Source organism: Canis lupus, chromosome 18 (assembly GCF_048164855.1).
Source record: "Canis lupus baileyi chromosome 18, mCanLup2.hap1, whole genome shotgun sequence".
In the NCBI taxonomy this organism is placed as follows: Eukaryota; Metazoa; Chordata; class Mammalia; order Carnivora; family Canidae; genus Canis; species Canis lupus.
The window spans coordinates 52,459,216-52,480,114 of NC_132855.1; the positions used below are offsets into that span (position 1 = coordinate 52,459,216).

The 20,899-nt window shown below is 40.1% G+C and overlaps 1 protein-coding gene across 1 annotated transcript in view; it reads left to right on the forward strand.

Annotated features, from left to right (window-relative positions):
* The window catches only part of SND1 (staphylococcal nuclease and tudor domain containing 1), a 420,606-nt gene that overhangs the window by 132,447 nt on the left and 267,260 nt on the right, over nt 1-20,899 (forward strand). Inside the window, exon 11 of the mRNA XM_072784460.1 lies at nt 20,126-20,215. Within this exon, the coding sequence (XP_072640561.1) occupies nt 20,126-20,215 (90 nt within the window). The remainder of the gene's footprint in view (nt 1-20,125; nt 20,216-20,899) is intronic.

A 20,899-nucleotide genomic window follows, 5' to 3' on the forward strand; every position in this document is an offset into this window, starting at 1 on the left:
TAAAAAATAAATAAATTAAAAAAATAAATACATAAATTCTGATTTTGCAAGTTAAATAGAAGTTCTGGAAAGGGTTGGCCAGATTTGAGGGGCCAGTGTAGAGAGGTACTAGATTGTTGGGAATAAGGATTGTGGTAAAGGTGAGCAGTGGGGCAGTTTCATGTCACTGCCTCATCAGAGTCTGGTTCTTTTTAGTTTTCTAGTTTTTCACTTAGTATTGAACATAGTTGACTTCTGATTTTTAAGGGCACATGGCTTTATTAACCATGGAAATTGTTAAATTCATTTGAGTGCTTTGAGAAACTACTGATTAGTGTTGATGTTTTAATGTCTCATAAGTATTTCTTAACTGCTTGTAGATGTAGAAGACCTCTCTCTCTCTACTTTTGAAATTTGGGGTTCTTTTCTGTTTGTCCTTCCTGTCCCACCTCCCTAGCTCCAATTTGGATTAAAACTTAAACAGCCCAGGACTGGAAGACATAAGACATTTACACAGTTGCAGATTTATTACCTTTGAATTTTTTAAAATGAACTTTTAAAGATTTACTTTACATTTTTAAGTTTCCAAGTAGTGTCCCTATCTGTGCAGGCTGCCAATTACATTGGAGGCAGGGAGAGGGCAAAGGAGTTAACACTCATCAAAACATTTTTTGAAGAGGTCTGTCTTCTGTTTCCTTCTGTGATCTGATTTAATGAAGATATTTTTCACCTCAAAGGACCATCTCAGGATTAACATACAGTCTCATTATTTAGATGAATGAGTGTGACTGGTTCTCATGCCCTTGCCTAAATGTGAATGTTACAACATGGAATATTTTCAAGGAGTCATAGGGAATTGACCCATTTTATGTAACAATTACAGACTGATGGTCATTTATAGCTAGAAGGAACATCATTTAGATCCAGCCACCTTTTTCCCCCCTTTCCAAGAGGAGGAAATTGAAGCCCAGAGAGATTAAATAATTGTATTCAACAAACATTAATTGAACATGCACCATATGTTAGACCCAATACTAGGTGCTGGGGGCTACAGAGATGAATAAGTCTAAGTCCCTCCTGGAGATAATACATAGTTCTCAGATCATACAGTTTATAATTAGCAGGTCAGGAAGTTAGAATATTTATGAATCCTTCATATTGAAGTCTTTCTATATGGATGTGGCAGAAATTATGTCATCCTTCTGTTCATTCTCCTGCCTTTAATTTATTGCATCATTCAATAAAGATTTTCACTTATTTCTAGAATAAAATCCAGCCTTCTTTTTGACATCAGTATTTCTTAGCTACCCCTCTTTCTTGAAAGATTAGTGTCCACTACCTATCTATGTTTATTAAACCCCCTCGAGTCTGACTGCAACTATGGCTGAAGTCGTTGCCACATCTTGTAGGCATATTTGAGTTTTTATCTTAACTTCATGTCTTCCTATCTTCTTAAAACTCTCCATCGGATTATTGTTGCCCCAATTGTCCTTAACTCTTACCTTTTTAATTTCCCTTAGAGTTTCTGCTGCTATATACTTTTTATGCCTCAAATAGGCCCTAGCTTTGCACGAGTTATAGAAACTGGTCATTCTTCTTGAGTTAGGATTCCTGAGGAGATGGCATTTTAGCTATCCGACCTTCTCAAGATTTCATTTAGGCACGTCCATCTCTGTCTTTACAGCACTTTGTACCTATTTCCCAATCCTGTAATTTTATGTTGTGCATATCCAGTTTTTCTTTGCATTTTTTCCTTAAGAACTGAGACCATTTTCTCCAGCGACTGGCACAGGATGTTTTTTTGAAAATGTAGTTGAATACAGAATGACTTCTCACTGACTGAGGCAGTCCATCCCTTTGTTTCTCTCTTCAGCTCTCTGCTGGGCTCTATGAGCTATGTTGTGCCGAGAAACAGCTCATGGTGGTTTGCTGTTAATGGTAGATTTATAGTTCTGTGAATTGTCAGTATATTAATTCAAGGAAGAAGCTTAAAACCCTTAGTTATACCCAAATCGATTGGCAAACCTCTTTAAAATTTTCATAAATTATATGTATGTGAACTTGAGCTTTTCATCTGTCTGATTAAATCTGCATTCGTAATTAGTATGAGACAAATAAGTATCTTACAGCTAAAACAAGGGTGTTTTCCAGTTCTCACTATGAAAGTGAATATCCTACATGATGTTACTTCCATACTTAATCATAATCTAAACACTTGTAGTTCATTGGTGCTGAGCAGCACTCTATCCTACAAAAGACAGTTTCTGCCCTTAAGGACCAAAAGTATGCTGCAATTAAAAAGAAAAAAGTATGCAGATTGATTTTTTTTCTCCAGTGCCTTGTTTTGTGGCCATGATAGTTCTTTCGGGCCTGTTACCAAGCTGACCCATTTGCTGAGCTAGAGTGTTTTTCCCTTGTTTCTCCATTTCATTTGAGTTGCTGACCCTTTATCCTTTGCTGTACACTTGTCCTTGATTAAAATTAGATCAATAAAGCTAAATCAAGGTAGAAACAGGAATTTCCTCAGGAGTATAAGTGACCATATATTACAATTAAACTGTTCAGAAGGAAATATTGAGTGGGTTTTTTTTTGGGGGGGGAGGGGGTTGGTTTTATTTTTTATGTATAGCCTCTTCTTTTATTCTGATTAGGACTGATAACAAAACTGTATGAGTTATACCTTATTTTTTGGAAGGGAGGTGTATGGATTTTTAAGCTGGTGTTTCTAAATTTTTTGTTTTGTTTTCCTGTAACCTCCTTGTCTTGGGTTGTGTTCAAATCTATAAGATTTATTAGGTGAACATTCTGTAGCTAAATGGCAAGATGTTCTGGCTTCTCATTAGCAGTGACCCTGGGTAGTTTTCTCACATTCAGCAACATTTGTTAGGAGTCTCCCAGCATTCTTGTCATCGAGTGGTGAGACTGAGCTGGAGTTCTAGGTGAGGAGGTCACCTTGTGCACATCTCCCCCAGGAGGGGGGGTTGCTTTGTAGGGAATGCTCAGGCTAACTGTGATTTCACTCTTCTTTTTGCACACCACCTCTACTCTTGTAGGACAGAATACTTAGTGGTTGAAAGAAGGAAAATGGCTCTTCTCCTTCCTGAAGCTGTTGTAGGTACACACAGGGTCTTTAAGTGCCCTGTAGTAGAATCTAGTAGCTATGGATTATGGAATCAGAGTCTAACTCTTGCCCCTGCCATTGTTTTCTTGGTGGGACTGAGGGTCTAAATTATGCTGAGCCTCATTTGCTTACTCTCTTGAATTGTTCTGAGGATTAAATAAGTATTGTTGGATTAAAAAGGTAAGATACTGTTTTAACCTGAGTAGCTTCCAATCACATATGGGATGTAAGAAGTTTACATACTGACTTGGGTAATATGTGAATATGTGAATATGTGAATATGTGGGAATTCTTCCCACAAGAAGAGAAAGCAAGGACATTTGGCTAGAGAGCTTAGAGAAAGTTTAGCTGATGGGGGTGGATGGCATTTGAACATGGCCTTACAGAAGTTTTTTTTTTAATATGTATATTTTTTATTTATTCATGAGAGACACACACACACACACACAGACATTCACAGGCAGAGGGAGAAACAGGCTCCATGCAGGGAGCCCAACGTGGGACTCGAACCCAGGTCTCCAGGATCATATACCCTGGGCTGAAGATGGCGCTAAACCGTTGAGCCACCTGGGCTGCCCGCTTACAGAGTTTTTGTCATTTTAGTAAGCCAGAGTCTTTAGTGCTGAGATTGCAGTCACATTCAGGCATAGGATATAACATAAAAAAGAGGAATAGAAAATTCCATTGTGGTTATTGTTCAGGAAGGAAACTGTTTGGAATATAGTTGTTGGGATCAGAATTGGGCTAGCATGTTTGATTATATCCATAAATAGTGACCAAGTAATCTTTTTTTGTGCTGTCAACCAGAAATCTGGATTCATATCTGAAAACTCTCATGTTAACTTGGAATTTGATTGAATGTTGATACATCTCCCAGATTGTAGAGATCAGACTGTTACCTGGAATGAGCTCTATTTTTTTCTAGTGGTAAAACAACAACAACGACAACAAAAAACTCCTAACTTAAGATTTACCATTTTGCTTATTTTTTAAGTGTGTAAATCAGAGTGTAAGTGTGTAAATCACAGTAAATTTTTTAAGTGTGTAAATCAGAGTATATTCACATTGTTGGGCAACAGATCTCCAGAAATTTATCTTGTAGAATTGAAGGGCTATACCCATTAAACAGTGTTTTTCCCCTCCCCATCAGGTTCCTAGTAACTAGTGAGCTCCACTTTGTTTTATTGGCTGATGACATAAGAGAAGTTTCTAGAATCCATTCAGTGACCTTTTATGATAAGATATATATCAAAAGCTGGTGTTACTTTTCCATCTTGGTGTAGTAGAAAAATGACATGTTGTTGTTCTTTATGCCTGTAAGTCTGGCCATCTCAACTGGCCCTAACTTTATTTTTATTCCTCTTTATGCTATAATAACCACATTGACACATTTAAGGTTTTTACTTTTCCGTCTTTACCATGATCCCAACCTATGAAACCATGAATGTACCCTAAGATCACAAAATGAGGTCGTTTTACAATGTATCAGATAGAAGTTCAGGATACATTGTTCCCATTGCTTAAATTTTATGTCTTGTTGACATTAAGCACATACTGGCTTGGAAATCTCTTTATTGTGGTGCTTGTGTTACCAGTTAAATCTTTGAAGCATTTCTCTCCTCACCAATTTTTTTTCTTAAGATTTTATGTATTTAGAAAGAGAGAGAGAGATCATGAGCAGGGGAAGGGGCAGAGGGAGAGAGAATCTCAAGCAGACCCTGTGCTAAGCACAGAGCTCGATCTCCTGACCCCTGAGATCATGATCTGAGCCAAAATCAAGAGTTGGACACTCAACCAACTGAGCCACCCAGGCGCCCCACTCCATCATCTATTTTAATGGTGGGAGCTTTAACTGTGCACTCTTTTTATTTTTCTTGGGTCTTTATGTACATTTTTACACTGTAGATGGCCCTGACATAGAGGTACTGGCCAGGTGCCAGTAGTCTAGAACAGGTAAGAGGCAGTGTCCTTGGAGGAAGGTGTTGGTTGTCAAGAGTGTTGAACTATCTGAATGTTTGTCTAGTTATATAGTAAGGAGTCTTTTGACCACTGTCTTAGGAGACAGAAACCATACTCGTTATTTTAACAAGTGCAACTTAATATAAGAAATTATTAATCAGGTATCGGAATACTAAAAAGGCAGAGGACCCTAAGGTTCGCATGGAGTTGTTCATTTTAAGATGCAGCTACCACTTGTAGAGGTGGGAGGACAAAGAAGAGATTGGAATATGAAGACTTAGAAATATGGAGGATGGACCCATTGGAAGGGGGATGCAGACCTCTTTTGAGCCAATATTTGTGTGTCTAAGCTTGAAGGAGAAACACCATTGAGCGGGACCCAGATCCACCAGGAGGGGCTGCCAGTCAGTTGGTTGCAGAGAAGCTGAGGAGGTGTGATGAGATGACTTCTGGGAGTGTTGGGAAAACTATAAGCTGGAATCAGTTACTGCTCCTGGAGCAAACTGCCATTGCTGAGAGGAAGAAGTGTATCTCTGGAGAAGCTGACAGGAAGAGGAAAGAGTTTGTCACTTCTTCCTGTCCATTCTCCTGCTAACATCCCCTATTGGCAGAGCCTAAACAGGGAACCAGCTGGCAAAGCAGAAACGTGCTTGGCAGTTTTCCCATCTCAGCATCAGAATTTAAAAAAGGTTAAGTTTGAAACTGAGTGACAGTACCTTTATAACTGGCACAAATACTGTGCCTAACTTACTTCATCTCGATGAGCTTCCCAGAAGCTGGTGGCTTTGGGTGGACATGCAGTACATGTTGAAACTAATTGACCTTTTCAGGGCTGTGGGGGATTGGGTGTGGAACCAGATGGGAGCCAAGAGCCTGTGGGTAATCTGTCAGTCCTTGCCACCTCAGTAGTAGTGAGGCAGATGAAAGAAAGAAACTAGTATGGACTCTGGGGCCAGTCTTTTTCGGGATCTTCTGCTCTGACATGTGTTATCTTGAGCATGTTTTTTCTCTGGGCATCTAACTTCCAGTCGAGCAAAGCTAATCACTTCAGCTTAATTGGTTGCTGTGGGAATTGGAAATAATTTTTAAAGTACCAAGCACATAGTAGGCATTCACATGGTATGGGATATTTGTTTGGCTTTTTAACAAAGTGTTGTAAAAATTGAGAATGGAGCCATCCCTTTGTGTTAGGGAGTGAAGTCAGAAGACCAGCAATAGGAACAGTAAGTGTGTGGTTGTCACAGTGGGATGGTGATGTGATTGACATAAAAATGTTGTTAAGTAGGCACAGTTAAAGTTTCGTTTATGGCTAGAAGAACCAAGGAATTTAGAGTGGCATTACGTAAGCCAGGAGCTTAAACTACATTCTCAGTGACCAAGGCACCATTCTTAGACTGACGTCACAAACAGCCACGAATGATAACCACTGTTGTAGAGCTCAGAGTAGGAGCCTCCCTACTTTGGCCCTCCTGCCCTCACCCAACTTTTGTGGGGAATCTAGTCGCTTGAATGCTTGTTCATTAGGTGCAATTGAATGGTACAGAACCTCAACCCCTTCCGGACTGAATTTATTCCAGGTTGGGTGAAAGGTTAGTTTTTCCCAGGAACAACTTTTAGCAAGTCTGGATTCAGTCTTGTCAAGGTCTCTAGAAAGAAATTGCCTTGCCAGGTGGGTGCTAGATATGAATGTCTGTGCTGTTTGTAGTTCTGGGAACTTGATTCGTCTGTTTCTCTGTGGTGGTAGTAAGTGACAAATGTCGTTTTCTGATTGATGACAGGTACACTATAGCTTAAAAGAGAGTCCTCTTTGTTCTGTAGGGCTAGAATGATACCTGTCCTGAAGGTGCAGACCTCATTGTAGTGAATTAAAAACCAGACTGAGAATACTTTGAAGTTGGTGGATAAAATATGTGGCACTAGGCCTGGCAGCCTGATTTAGACCTTAGAATGATGTGACTGGCAAAGCTGAAGCTCAGTGTCTAAAGGGAGACCTTAAGCTGTGCATTTACATAATTCAGTCTTGGTTTTTGAAATGCATCACAATTTATTGCACAAATTTGACTGGAAATCTGGCTCAATTGAAGGTTCCACTGGCACCAGCTAAATAATGGCGTCATATCCAGCATCATTTTCTCTTCTGTGTTGTTCCAGGAAGAAACTTTTAATAACTATTTTTTAATATGGTGAAGAAGGATGGGAATTCCCAAAGAAACATTTCTCTAACAAAAAATTATCTTCTGAATGGGCTTCCCTGATCCTGTGGTCTGTTGATAGAGAAAATTGGTTTCCTATTGTAAGAGATTTATTTTCTTTTCCTCCTTTTTCTTCCTGCTCTTCTAGAACTGTGGGAGGGCTTGTGGCACATCACCGTGCTGGATGGGTTTCATCTGGCATGTAGCCTGTACTTTAAGTAACAGGGTTGTCTCTTCTGAGGGCATTGGCTCTCCATTTTTAGCTTAGGGATGAAGGGTAAGAAATGTGGGAGAAGATTTCTACATTACTAGAAAACATGATTTGGGGCCAACTGGTTAATTATGAGCTTCCACTGAAAGGGAAAGCAGTTCCAGAAGGGAAGAGCCAGTTGTAATATACCCAGTCCCTGCTGGTTTCCAGTACCTCGCAGACCTCCAGGCCTGTTTTTGTCCTTGAAGATGCTTTCTCCCTGCTCCATTTTTTCCCCTTCCACTTTTAAACTGTTTTCTTATTTGCAGACATTTTGTTCTTCCCAATGAAGGGGTTTCCCATGTTAACATTGATTCATGTTTGCAATCAATCTTCAGAAATACTAGCTCTGTAGAAAGAGGCCCTATAGAGAGTTACTCATTTTTTATTTCTTCTCAGCCCCATTTGCTCATCTGAACCCCACATGAGGAGTGTGTCATTCAGCATCACTTTGCACCTGTTAGGATTGTTGCCTATCAGTCTCCAGAACAGAGGAAGGGCCCTGCAGTCTTCCTTCCCCTGGCCTTCTCTTTTCTTCCATCTTAGCCACCCCAAAAACATCACCCCAGTGCAGGCCTTTGTCTAGGCTTACGTTTATTTTTTTTATTTTTATTTTTAAAAGATTTATTTATTCATGAGAGACACAGACTGAGAGAGAGAGGCAGAGACAAAGGCAGAGGGAGAAGCAGGTTTCTCCCAGGGAGCCCATTGTGGGACTCAATCCTGGATGCCGGGATCACAACCTGAGCCAAAGGCAGGCACCGAACTGCTGAGCCACCCAGCTGTCCCTAGGCTTAAGTTCAATCTCAAATTTGAGTTGGGGTATGGGCACTGGTACTTCGATTTCACATTAGGAAATCTGCATTTATATTGTAGTTTACTATTATTTATTTTAATGTTGAACTGTCATACTTGATATTTTTAAAATATCGGTTCAGCTTTACTTAAATTCTGAGTGGTATTATATGTGCCCTATAAGGATTTCTGGTAGCCATTAGCTAATGATCAAGACTATTTTTTTTTCTTCAAAGATTGTAAGTAATAGAATTCATTATGTAAAACTTGGAGAGAGAACAGGAGATTGCTTTAAATTCTTAGGTCAAAAGAGAACAGACCAATTATTTGGATTTTGTACACTCGTCTTTTCTGACATTACACACTGCAGTTAAGAGTATTACTTTTGCATCACTGCTTACAGGGAGCCTAGATTTTATAGTCGATACAGTGAGATATCTAGCCTAGAATCTTTAAAAATTATTATTCAGTAATACCATTTGTGTAGTATAGCATTTTACTTGGTAATACTAGCCAGAAGATAGAAACATTAGAATAGTTCATGGTCACGTAGTGCTGTATGAGGGGTCTTCATTCAATGTATCTGTTAACAATGGTATGAACCTACAGTGATATTGTCTCTCCCCGTCATCTTTTACATTCACTTTGATATTTATGAACCAGCTCCATTTATTCTTATAATCACAAGAAGTACAGTTTGAGTTAAAAAAAAAAAAAAACTTTTAGATAGGACTTTATCTTTTCCTCATCTTATTTTCTCAGTGTATTGAATTTTCTAGGAATATGACACTATGCTAGGCACTTCCTGGGCAATATAAAGATCTTTTTTTTCTCTCACAGTGATCTTCCCTTGTGTGGTCTGGTTGGGAAGATAAGACCTATATGGAGTAATTAAATTACAGTAATAACAAGGCAGAAAGTGATTCGTGCTGTAACTTTGGCTTATCTCTTCTGTCTCTTTGACATTTTAACTCTTGTTAACATCCATGTTAGATGTTCTAAAACTTATCTAAGTAGCTTTGCTTCTTCATAACACTGAAAGTGTAGATTTGGTTTTCCCGTGGAGTTTATATTACCTGAAATGTTCCTTGAATGTAAACTTGGGGTTTCCTTCATTGGTACTAGTAAATCTAGCCCTTTTATAATTTTTACAGAGTTTTGAAATAATTTTGCCTGCTTTTCTCTCTCTTCACCTGTATAATGCCAGGTAATTCTGTAAATTGCTGATTCTTAGTAGGAAACTGAGGCATATGAGTAGCCAGGAGCTGCTGGTGCTAGAATCATTACGTAGAGCCCAGCCTCTTATTCTATTGATCAGCAGCAAGCTGTGCACTTACTCTTGATCATTTGTTGCTATCACATGCTTGAGGAGTGTTTGATTTGAGGAGTGTTTGAGGAGTAGTGAACTTGAGCTTTTGTTTTCTTCAAGGATTAGATGCCCTTTCTGTCTCATTATCCCATCTTACTGGCAGAAACCTCACAATTCTTTTAGGAAAGGTGTTCCCCCTTGGAGCAGACTTCTATTTTCAGAGTAGTTGGTGAGTGGGGGAAAAGATTTTGCCCTCTGACTTGTTGGAAGCCATTCCTGTGCAGGGAGAAGAAGATGGGGCAGGACTCGAGAGTCTCTTTTATTTTCGGTTTTTCTTCCTGGGTCGGGGAGCAGCTTTGCTGTGGATTGCACACCTTCTTACTTGTGAGCTTTGGCATTCTTTAGCCTTGAGACCTGTGAGGGATAGTGCTGCTCTTTTATTTCACTCCTTCCTATGCCTGCAGAAGTATTTGTAGCTAAGTGAAGGGACCCCATATGGTTTGTTGCTTGGGTAATGGTTTTGGAGCTCTTCAGGCCTTTAAAGTACTTATTCTTAGGGGATCCCTGGGTGGCTCAGGGGATCCCTGGGTGGCTCAGTGGTTTAGCGCCTGCCTTCGGCCCAGGGCGTGATCCTGGAGTCCTGGGATCAAGTCCCACGTCGGGTTCCCTGCATGGAGCCTGCTTCTCCCTGTGCCTGTATCTCTGCCTCTCTCTCTCTCTCTCTCTCTCTCTCTCTCTCTCTGTCTCGCATGGATAAATAAAATCTTTAAAAAATATATTTATTCTTAAAGTCTTGACAGGATCTTGGGGAGAAAAGACCTGATATTTGGCCTTTTGCCTCCCCCGCCCAAGCCTTACTGCATCTGAGCAATAAATAGCAAGTACTCCTGAAAATGCTTATAGTTGACTTAATGTAATTGAGTAGAAGAGCAGTCTCCAGAGACATTTTTCCTCCTTTCATGATGGTCTTGAAAATGGTACTTTAATTTTGGGATGTGCAAGTTCCTGTGGAACGTAATCATATGCTGTGCAGTGCAGATGATGGGTGAGTCCCTTCAAGGACATGAGGCTGCCTGAATCTGCTCTGCTTCTTTCCTTCTCTGGGTACTGTGAAGCCCTTTTCCTGGCATGTTGCCAGAAAACATTTGTAACTGGGCCTGTTTTGGGGAATTGTCACTTCCTTTTTTCTGCTGTCACTGTAGCTAATCTAGGTCTAGACCACTGTGTGTCTGAGGACAGGGGCAGACAGGAGAGAGGATATGCTTACTTTTGCTGTTCCCTGCTCACTGGCAGGTTGGTTTTCTGTCTTGATTCTCAGATTCCATATTCAGTCTTCCTGTAGTTGGACTTGGGAATATTCGAAAGTCTTATTTTGGGGCACCTGGGTGGCTCAGCAGTTGAGCGTCTGCCTTCAGCTCAGGATGTGATCCTGGAGTCCCAGGATCGAGTCCTGCGTCAGGCTCCCAGCATGGAGTCTGCTTCTCCCTCCTCCTGTGTCTCTGCCTCTCTCTCTCCCTCTCTGTGTCTATCATAAATAAATAAAAATAAATACATCTTAAAAAAAAAAGAAAGTCTTATTTTGCCACCATTACTAAAATGTTTTAAGTTATCTTATATAGAAGTTTAAGGAGTGTATTGAGTTACCTCCAGCCACATGTGTGTAGATAACACTTGAATTCCCCAGTTATTTACTTGTTTATTTTTGATGAACCATTTGACATTAATCAAACACTTCAGTATTACTTTCTGACTCTTAAAACCTTTAACCTCCCTCTTCTCACCATTGTTTTAAGTGGGGCTAGGCACTTGATACAGCAGCATTTTTCAAGGTGTGGCCCATAGGCTTTCTTGCTCCTTATTAAAAACACAGCATTATGGAAATCACACACCAGACTTACTGAGTCACAATATCTGATATGGGCCTGGCAGTCTGCGTGTTTACAAGCTCCCTGGTGATTCTTAGGCACACCAAAATGTGACAACCACTGACAGGCAATGATTGCTTTTTGGAAATAACAAGCCAAGAGTATAGTGTCCCACCCACCAGCAGTGAGCATAAGACCCCTGAGATAGCTGGGTCCAGAATCCCAGCTCTACTATTACCTGTCACATGAACTAGGAACTTTTCTTTTACTTGCTGTAAAAGTGGAATCATAATCCTTGCCACCACGATCTGGGTAGCATTGCTGGCAGCATTCAGCCTGCTTGATAGGGTTGTTGTTGTAGGGGTGATAAGGTTGTTGGTGTAGGGGAGGAAAGTTTTCCTTCCCCCATACAGTACTTCTGTGGGTCTGAAAATTAAACTGACAAAGACAAATTAACAGGAGAAAAGCATACAGATTTATTTAATGTAAGTTTTATGTGACATGGGAGCTTTCATAAGGAAATAAAGACTAAGAAACAGACCTGGGTGGTTTTATGTTAGGTCAATGAAGAATGGACTAGTGGGTAGAAATATGATAGGAGAAAGAGTATGAGGGAAGTGTCAAGGCCTGTGGGTTTGGGTTCTTCACAGTGTTATCTTTGGAAATAAGGATTCTCTTTTTCTTTTCCAGATATAGGAAGGGCATCTCTCCCATGAGGTTTTATGATCTGTTGGAGGGGAGAAGGGTTAGGGATAAGGTCAAAATGACCTTTCTGTTTCTAGTGCCTTCTCAAACTGGCAAAAGGAGTATGAGAAAGCAGTAGAAACCTCATCCTTAATAATAGCATTTATTATTATACCTTAAATTCGGGATCCCTGGGTGGCGCAGCAGTTTGGCGCCTGCCTTTGGCCCAGGGCGCAATCCTGGAGACCCAGGATTGAATCCCACGTCGGGCTCCCGGTGCATGGAGCCTGCTTCTCCCTCTGCCTGGGTCTTTGCCCCTCTCTCTCTCTCTCTCTCTCTCTCTCTCTCTCTCTGTGACTATCATAAATTTAAAAAAAAAATTATACCTTAAATTCGTGTGTTTTTCATATGTACTATTAGGATCCTTAAACGTGGGATCAACAAGACCAAGTATGGTTGTCAGAAAAATTGAGAAATTTGAGGGTCCTATAGAAGCATTTAAACACTTTTTGGGCATAATCATGGAGTTGAAATACTAGCCCCTTCCAATCTTATACCTGTGCATTTTTATAAGGCACTCCCCACCCCCGTTTAAGTTTCTATTGTTTACCATTCCCTCTTTGCCTTCTGGAAATATATATGAAATGTATCGCTTTGTGAATTTGGGACTTACCTAGACTGTGTCTCTTTAATAGATTCTGTTGGGCAGCCCCGGTGGCGCAGCGGTTTGGCGCCGCCTGCAGCCTGGGGTGTGAGGGAGACCCCGGGATCGAGTCCCATGTTGACATCCCTGCATGGAGCCTGCTTCTCCCTCTCCCTGTGTCTCTGCCTCTCTCTCTGTGTCTATGAATAAATAAATAAAATCTTTAAAAAAAAAAATAGATTCTGTTTACCTTTGAGAGATACTTTGATTGGCAGAATGAAATGGAGCTAATTAGGAAATAAGCATCTTTTTTTTCTATGAAACAATATCCAGGAGAAATGTTTGGATATATGCACTTTCTGTGTATGATCCTTTAGATGGAGTGGTACAAGCTGACTTCCACTTGGCCAAGGTGGTTACAATTTTGAACCTTTCCCCAGGTACTAACTATAGCTTTCTGGTTAGCCAGCCACCTTTATTAAAAATACTCTATGTGTTAAAGACCATAAAATAAATAGTGGATATCCCTGTGGATTCTATCTCCTGGCTGCCAAGGGAATTGAAAGGTACTTGATTGTAAATATGCCCAGGGCTTGTGGTAATGTTCCTATGTTCAGTCTATAATTCAAATGGAAATAGCAGCCTTTGTTTTTTAAAATGGCATGTGTGGCAGGGCAACTGGGACTGGTCCATTATTTACTGTTGGAAATTTTATCCATTTTAATCTGGTCACGTCTGTTCTTATTTTAGTTCAACGGCCAGTTTTAAGATCTTCATAGAGTACAATTCTGCTCGGTTACTTTAATTAATATTATTATAGTTAAAGTCTTCTATTAAAAACAAAAATCAAACTTGTTTTTGACCCTGGTTGTTTGAGAGTACATTTGCAGTTAAATTATTCCATTCTGCCTCCTGGAAGGATTCATCTGTGAACCTTTTTTTTTTTTTTAGAAGAAAAAAAAAGGAATTTCATGTATTTTTTTTATGAGGAAAAGAATGACCAGTTGTTTCATATTTTATTCCTCTGCAGTAAAATATTGTGAACAAAGGGAAAATGTTGACCAAACAGGGCTTGGGGTTTCTTATCCCTGAACATTTTTTGCTTAAAAGACATTCCAACATTATAGAGTAATATAACAGGCATTCCTTTTTCAGTCTTGGTATTATACCACATGTTCTTCTCTCTCTTTCCTTTAAAGACAGAAATCCTCACAGAAAGCTGGAAGTCTCCTGAATACAGCCTCAAACCCATTTCTTTCCTCCTGCTCCTTTTCTTTTTTTTCCACTACCCATCCCACATCAGTAACCATTGTCTTTCATTTTTTTTGCATTTTTATACTTTTGCTGCTTATATAGCTCTATGAATAATGTTTGCATGCATGTGTTTTCAGTTTCTGTGGGATTTTATTATATCATTCTACAACTTTTTCTGCTCAGTTTTTTTTTTATTTTAATTTGTTCATTTGTTGGGTTGCTCTAATTCAGCTTAACTGCTCTGTAGTATTCTACTCTAGGGCTGTACCATAATGTTATTGTGAATGTTATTACATTTGTCTTGTGCATATGAGACTTTTTGAGTCTCTACTGAGTAGAATTTCTTAATTCGAGGGATGTGTATCTTCATCTTTAACCAAATGACGATAAGTAGCAGTGTCAGGACATCACAGTAGTTGAGCCATGTTTTACTCCCCATCTGTGCTTAGTGGGCACTCCCACTTCCCCCCATTCTCACCTTAAATGCTTTTGCCAATATAGTGGATGTCCTGTAGTATCTCAATTTACATTTGCTTGATTATTGATTAAAAAATACTTTTTTCCTGGATGGCTCAGTCAGTTAAATGTCTGCCTTCGACTCAGATCATGATCCCAGGGTCCTGGGATCAAGCTCTACATGGGGCTCCCTGCTCATTGGGAAGCCTGCTCCTCCTTCTCACTTGTGTGCACACTCTCTCTTTCTTGCAAATAAAATCTTTAAAAAATTATTTTTTTCTATACCTAATGTTCATTTGGAGTTCTTTTGTACAATGTCTGTTTACGTCTTTTGCCAATTCCCCTGTTGGATTGTTTCTCTCTCTCTCTCTCTCTCTTTTTTTTTTTTTACTGATTTGCTAGACTTCTTCCTGTCTTTGCAGAGCACATGAAAGTAATCAGAACTTCCAGTGACTCTTACACCACATCTGCCTACCTGATTGTATCTCTAAGCACATACCTGATGATGAGTTACGTACTTCTGTGTAAAGCCACTAGTGCCTTGCCTATTCAAGGATATTGCTTTGGAAGTTCTCTCCTCTCTACTACATTGGCACTTGTTTGCTCTCCACTGGACCATCACCTATCATTTCTGTCATCTACAATGGAAAACAGAAGCGCTTTCTCTTCACCCTGCTTCCTCTGCCAACTGCCACATAATCCCTCCATACTCCTTTATGGCACAGCTTTCTAAAGCATTGTGTGTGCTCACTGTTTCTAGGGCTTTGCTTCCTATTCCTGGTTCCTGTCAGCCTCTGCCCCTGCTGCTCCCCTAGAATTCTCCTTGTCCAATGACCTTCACTTAGCTTAATCTACCATGCAAATGGTTAGTCCTCCTCTCCTCTGCCTTGCTGCACTTGAGACCATTGGTCATTCCTTCCTTCTCAATTCACTTTATTTTCTTGGCTTCCAGGGCCTGACACTCTGGTAGTTTCCTCCTGCTCAGCTTACTGAGTGCTCCTTCTCATTCTGCTTTGGCAGATTCCTTCTCTCATTCCTTTTTAATGTTCCAATGCCTCAAGTCTCAGTCCTCAGTCCTTTTCAAACTCCTAGCTTTAACACCACCTACATACCAGCAGCTGCCAAATGTGTACTGCCAATTTAGAGCGCTTTCCTCCCAGCTCCACCCTGGTATGCCCAGTGTGTCTACTTGGAAGGGCAGCATGTCCAGAACTGAACTTCTGGCCATCTCCTCTAATGACCCCTTCCCTTTGCCTTTCTGCAGTCATCCTTGGCTTCTCCCTTTCTTTGACACCTCTCATGCCATCTGTATGTCAGACTATTTCCCGATTCTGACCACTTCCTACCTCTTTTACTGTTACCTCCTCAATGTAATCTACCACCATTTGCTCCCTGGGTTACTGTCATAATCTCCTCCTTGGGCTCCCTTTGTTCTGCCCTTTCTTTGCCATAGTGTCTGTTATCAACACAGTGGCCAAAGTAATTTTCTCAAATATTGTCAGCTCTGTGTCTTCATTTCTTCTTTCTCTCCCCTTTTGCGCACTGTTGTAGCTACAGCGATGTCTTTGCTGCTTCTTGAACCCACCCGGCATGCTCCTAACTTGGGGTCTTTGCCTTGGTCGCTCTCTCTGCCCTTCTCCAGGTGGCTCTATCCAATGCCTTCTTTAAGTCTTTGTTAAAATGTAATCTGCTCTGTAAGGGCCCCATCCTGATCACATGACAACTGTGGCCCAGCACTCCAACTGCCTCTCATCCTGCTCTGCTTCTTCTGTAATCTGTTTCAATTATCAGCTACTAAGTGTTGGTGCTTTTGCCTATCCCTTTGTTCATGAAATCTTTTCAGTAGAGAACTGCTTTAGTTTCTCTCTCTTTTTTTGCCCATGGTTTGTGTTTCAGCCTTGTTTAAGAAATCCTGCAGTATCCCTAGGGCATTAGATTTTTTTACTTTAATTTTTTGGCTCCAGGAAGAGCTAGATAAAATTTGGCCTGCGGTTGAGACCCAAAACTAGAGGTTGAATATAAAGCCTTGATTGGAGGTCTCTTCCATTCCCTTTAAGTGAGCATTGAACGGCAGCTGCTTTTTGGCAACCAGCCAAATACAACTCCTATAAAATTTCCAGGTGGGTTTTTAGATGCTGAGATATGGGTGTTGGGCCTCCCTCTCTAAACCAGTGAGAGGTACAGATAATTGAAGTTATCTCTAATGTGTGAGTCATTGCAGGGCCTACATACAACGTCGTTTCTCAGGATGAACAGTGATTACAGCACATATTGGTGTTGTATCATCTGCCCACCAGATAAAGCAAGGATTCTCTTCTATTTTTATTTTTTTAAAATATTTCTGTGTAAATTAGAATCTAAACTAGACAGTCCTTTTTAGCAGGCAAGATTCTGCTAAAGTCCTGTTTTCTCAGAATACATTCCATAGCTCAATTGCCTCCTAGAGATTTCAAAGGCTTTTATGTACCTGGTAATTTGGAGGAATTGCTTTTATTTTGTGGTTTCCTAGGGACTTCTAATATCTCTCTTGTAAGATGTTTGCAGATGTCAATAGCTACCAGTTCTGAAGGGTTAGAGTAACAAGATCATTCTGTTTTCACTTGTGATACCTTGTTTTCTGCTTGTGCTATTAGTTCTTTCCTAGCTTCATGAGAGACATATAATCAGACTCTGAAGTTAGCCAGTTTTTTATTGGGATGTTTGTTAGTGTACTATCTATTTTCTTTCATTCTTCTGAGAACATTTTGGCCTGGGCAAGTTCTGCTGAGTGTCTTTCTTGTTCACATAGGCATTTTCCTCATTTAGGTGTATCTCATCTCATGATCTTCATTTGAATACTTGTTAAAACTGTATTTCTTAGCTTTTGTTCATTGTTTCACAGTCCAGTCAAGTCATACTGCCTTGTGATCTCTGTTGTGTTTCAGAATAAGAAAGGTAAGGTTCACACATTCAGGTTCTGTGACAAATCATGAGGCTGTGCAAAGTAAATGTCAGTATTTTGTTCACTTCATTATATTGTTCACTTAGGCTTGTGTAATTACAGCTACTTTCTGTAAATAGAGTGCCTTCCATTGCATGGTGAATATGAATACATTGGCCCTTCTTTATTCCCGAGGGCTGATTCTGATAATCATTGATTTTGTCTTTATTAAAAATCTTAAATTAAAAAAAAGGGGGGGGATCCCTGGGTGGCGCAGCGGTTTGGCGCCTGCCTTTGGCCCAGGGCATGATCCTGGAGACCCGGGATCGAATCCCACGTCGGGCTCCTGGTACATGGGGCCTGCTTCTCCCTCTGCCTATGTCTCTGCCTCTCTCTCTCTCTCTGTGTGACTATCATAAATAAAAATTAAAAAAAAAATCTTATTCATAAGTGACACCTAGAATCTTCTGTCTGGTAAGCATTCTTATTGTATCATTGAGTGTCATCATAAACTCTGTTTTATGGCTTATATATTATACTTAACTCTCCAGTAGTGACTTACTATTTTGATTTGGCTGCTTGGATGTTTATAAAATATCCATAATCCTGTACGTTTGCCATTGTGTTACCCAGAACTCCCTCTATCCCAGCAACTCTCATGTATCCTGTTTTCCTCCCCACCACCACTGCAAAAAATTAACTTCATGTTGAGGGCCATCCCTTATGAGAAAGTGATTGTGACACCCCAGGACTTAGATTCAAGTGTGGCCATCCACATTGTTCCCATTGCAAGCACATGGAGTCCTACACATCTGAGAAGGCATAGGAACTTGCCTTCATTTCTGAACATGCTTTTTTAACCCCCAAGAAGAGCACTGGGTGCTGAAATGCTGCCTCACCTTGTTACAGTTGTTTTAACCAGAGGAGCTAGAAGGCAGTTGGATGATGAATGTGAAGGTCAGACTCTATTTTGTGCGTTCTCCTAGATATTTTCTTGGTGGTGTCAGTGAACTGAAATGTTTAAATGATGTGTGTGGGCACCAAGTCTTGGTTAGGGTCTAGGAGGAAAAACTTATCCTTGACCTCAATATTGTCATTAGCATTAGTTTAAATATGGGGTATTAAAATGACAAAGTTTCTTAATAAGGAGTAGTTGACTACTTAAGAAAATAATTTGAACACTTGAGTATGGAGTGGGTTATAAAGAGATCTTGTTTTCTCAGGGGCTTAATAGATGGCAAAGGTGAGGCCAGGTGGGCTAAGTGTACAGGATGGGTAAGTAACAATACACCTCTGGATTAGAGGTTAGTCCTTGATTTTTTCCTTTATTTGTGAATTTTCTCCCCAGTATGATCTGGGTCCTGGGGATTCTGAAACCTGTACATGTAGTCCTATTGTTCTAGCATATTTGATTTTTGTATATATGTCATTGTGGATATTTCTTTTGTAGTTAGTTCATCCAACTATTATTTGATTTGAGCATGTACTATGAGTGGAGGCACTCTACTTGGTTCCAGGGTTACAGAATGATGGAAGTGGAGAGCATCTGTCTTCTTGTGGAACTTAGGGGCTTAGCTGGAGAGAGACAGTAATCAGACCAAGCAATCTAGCTAACATCTCCCTATTTCGTGTAATGGCCTCCAGTCTTCTACATTCCCCATCAAAAGGCCAACTTATCTTGACTTCCAATGCGTGTAATCATGAGTTAGAATATTGGATTCTTCTTTTATCCCCTCTATCCATTCTGTTCATTCATTTCTTGAAATGCTTCTCATATCTCTTTAGTTTCCTACCCATTCCGTCTTTGTCAAGTTCCTCTAGAACCTTCTCCCATATTCTCAAATTTACATTGCTTAGAGTAGTAACCTCTTCAGGAAGAAGGCTGGGATTTGTGACATAATCAAAGAATTGTGTTTGTGTTGATATTCATGTATGTGCATGTTGTGTTGAAATACTATTTATTCCTGCCTCTTTTATTTTGTTGTTTTCTCAACTCTAATTTTCTTCCTAGTTTTTTCTTATCCTGTAAACTCACATTAAGTCAATGAAACCATGTCACCTTGTCAGTGAAGCATTTTCTGACTTCTTTCTTTCCACTTCCCTGAACTCTGATAGCACTTAGTCCCTAGTCTATATCACACAATTTAGCACTTACTCAAAATTGTTTTGTGTTGCCATTTTGTATCTGTTGCCATGTCATAGCTTTTCGTGTATTACTCTGTTAGTAATACAAGAATTTTGAATCCAGGATTATAACATATATTTACAGAGAGCTTTATGTGGGGCTAAGAGTTGGTAGGTGCTTAATAACGGCTTACAGAATAATAGAACTAGATTCATAGGGTATCTATAAATATTTGAAGGGCCCTAATACTTAGCTGGTTCTATACTACAGTTTATGTAGGTATTTTCCTTGTTGATGAACATTTGGTTGTTTCCAGTTTGGGTAATTACAAACATTCCATTCCTTATTTTCAAGTCTGTCATGTGAAAAAGATAATCCTATTCCTGTAAAGCATTTTATTCAAATATCTATTAATCATTTACTGTGTACCTGGCACTTAGCATTTGTGATATTGGGAAGTAGCATATTTCAGATGTATTCCAGTATCTCTTGTTTTATTGGCTGTATTCATTTGTGTTTTTTTTTTTTATGTTTGTTTTTCATTTCTGATAGGACATTTTGTTTTTCTTTTAGGATAAGAACAAGAAACTACGTCCCCTATATGACATTCCCTACATGTTTGAAGCCCGGGAATTTCTTCGAAAGAAGCTTATTGGGAAAAAGGTAAATGATGACGGAAACTGATTTGCAAATGGTTGGGAATCATTTTAAGCTGAGCCTTTGTGATGGAATCCCAGAGACCAACAGATGACACCCCTCCGCCAAGTCCAGCAGAATTACTTTGGTAGGAGGAGGGGTGTGCCTGTGTATCAGGAAGTGGCATCCTGTGGGAGAGATTTAAAATTGAGGCCCTGACCACAGTGTGATTGCCAAAGCTCTCACAGCATGTTCTTTCCAGGGTCCAGGCTCAATTCCAGTTTCAATAATTGCATATTGCCCTGAGCTTCATTTACTTGGCTCTCTTGTTCTCTTCAGCCACCTCCATTAAAAGTCGGTGCTGGGGGATATGCTATTGAAGGAAGGCTGCTGGTTTTCTCTGCCTCCCTTACTTCTGAGTAATAGATTGGCTGTTGAGAAGAGAGGCTCTCCTGGAATGGGAATGCTTATTGAAATGCAATGTGGTGCATATGCCACCCCCACTTCTTCAGCTTGTCCTACTTCCTATAGCTTCTACTGCAGGGGCTAGGGCAGCCTTGCTGGAGGAGGATTGCGTGGTTTCCCAGTGTTTCCCATGGAGCCTCTGGTGTTGTGTGGTGCAGTGACGTTCTGGTCTTGTGCAATGACTCAGAGGCCCTAAGAGTGCATTTCCTTTTGTTCTTAGGGCATGCATTCTATGACCAGCTGCAG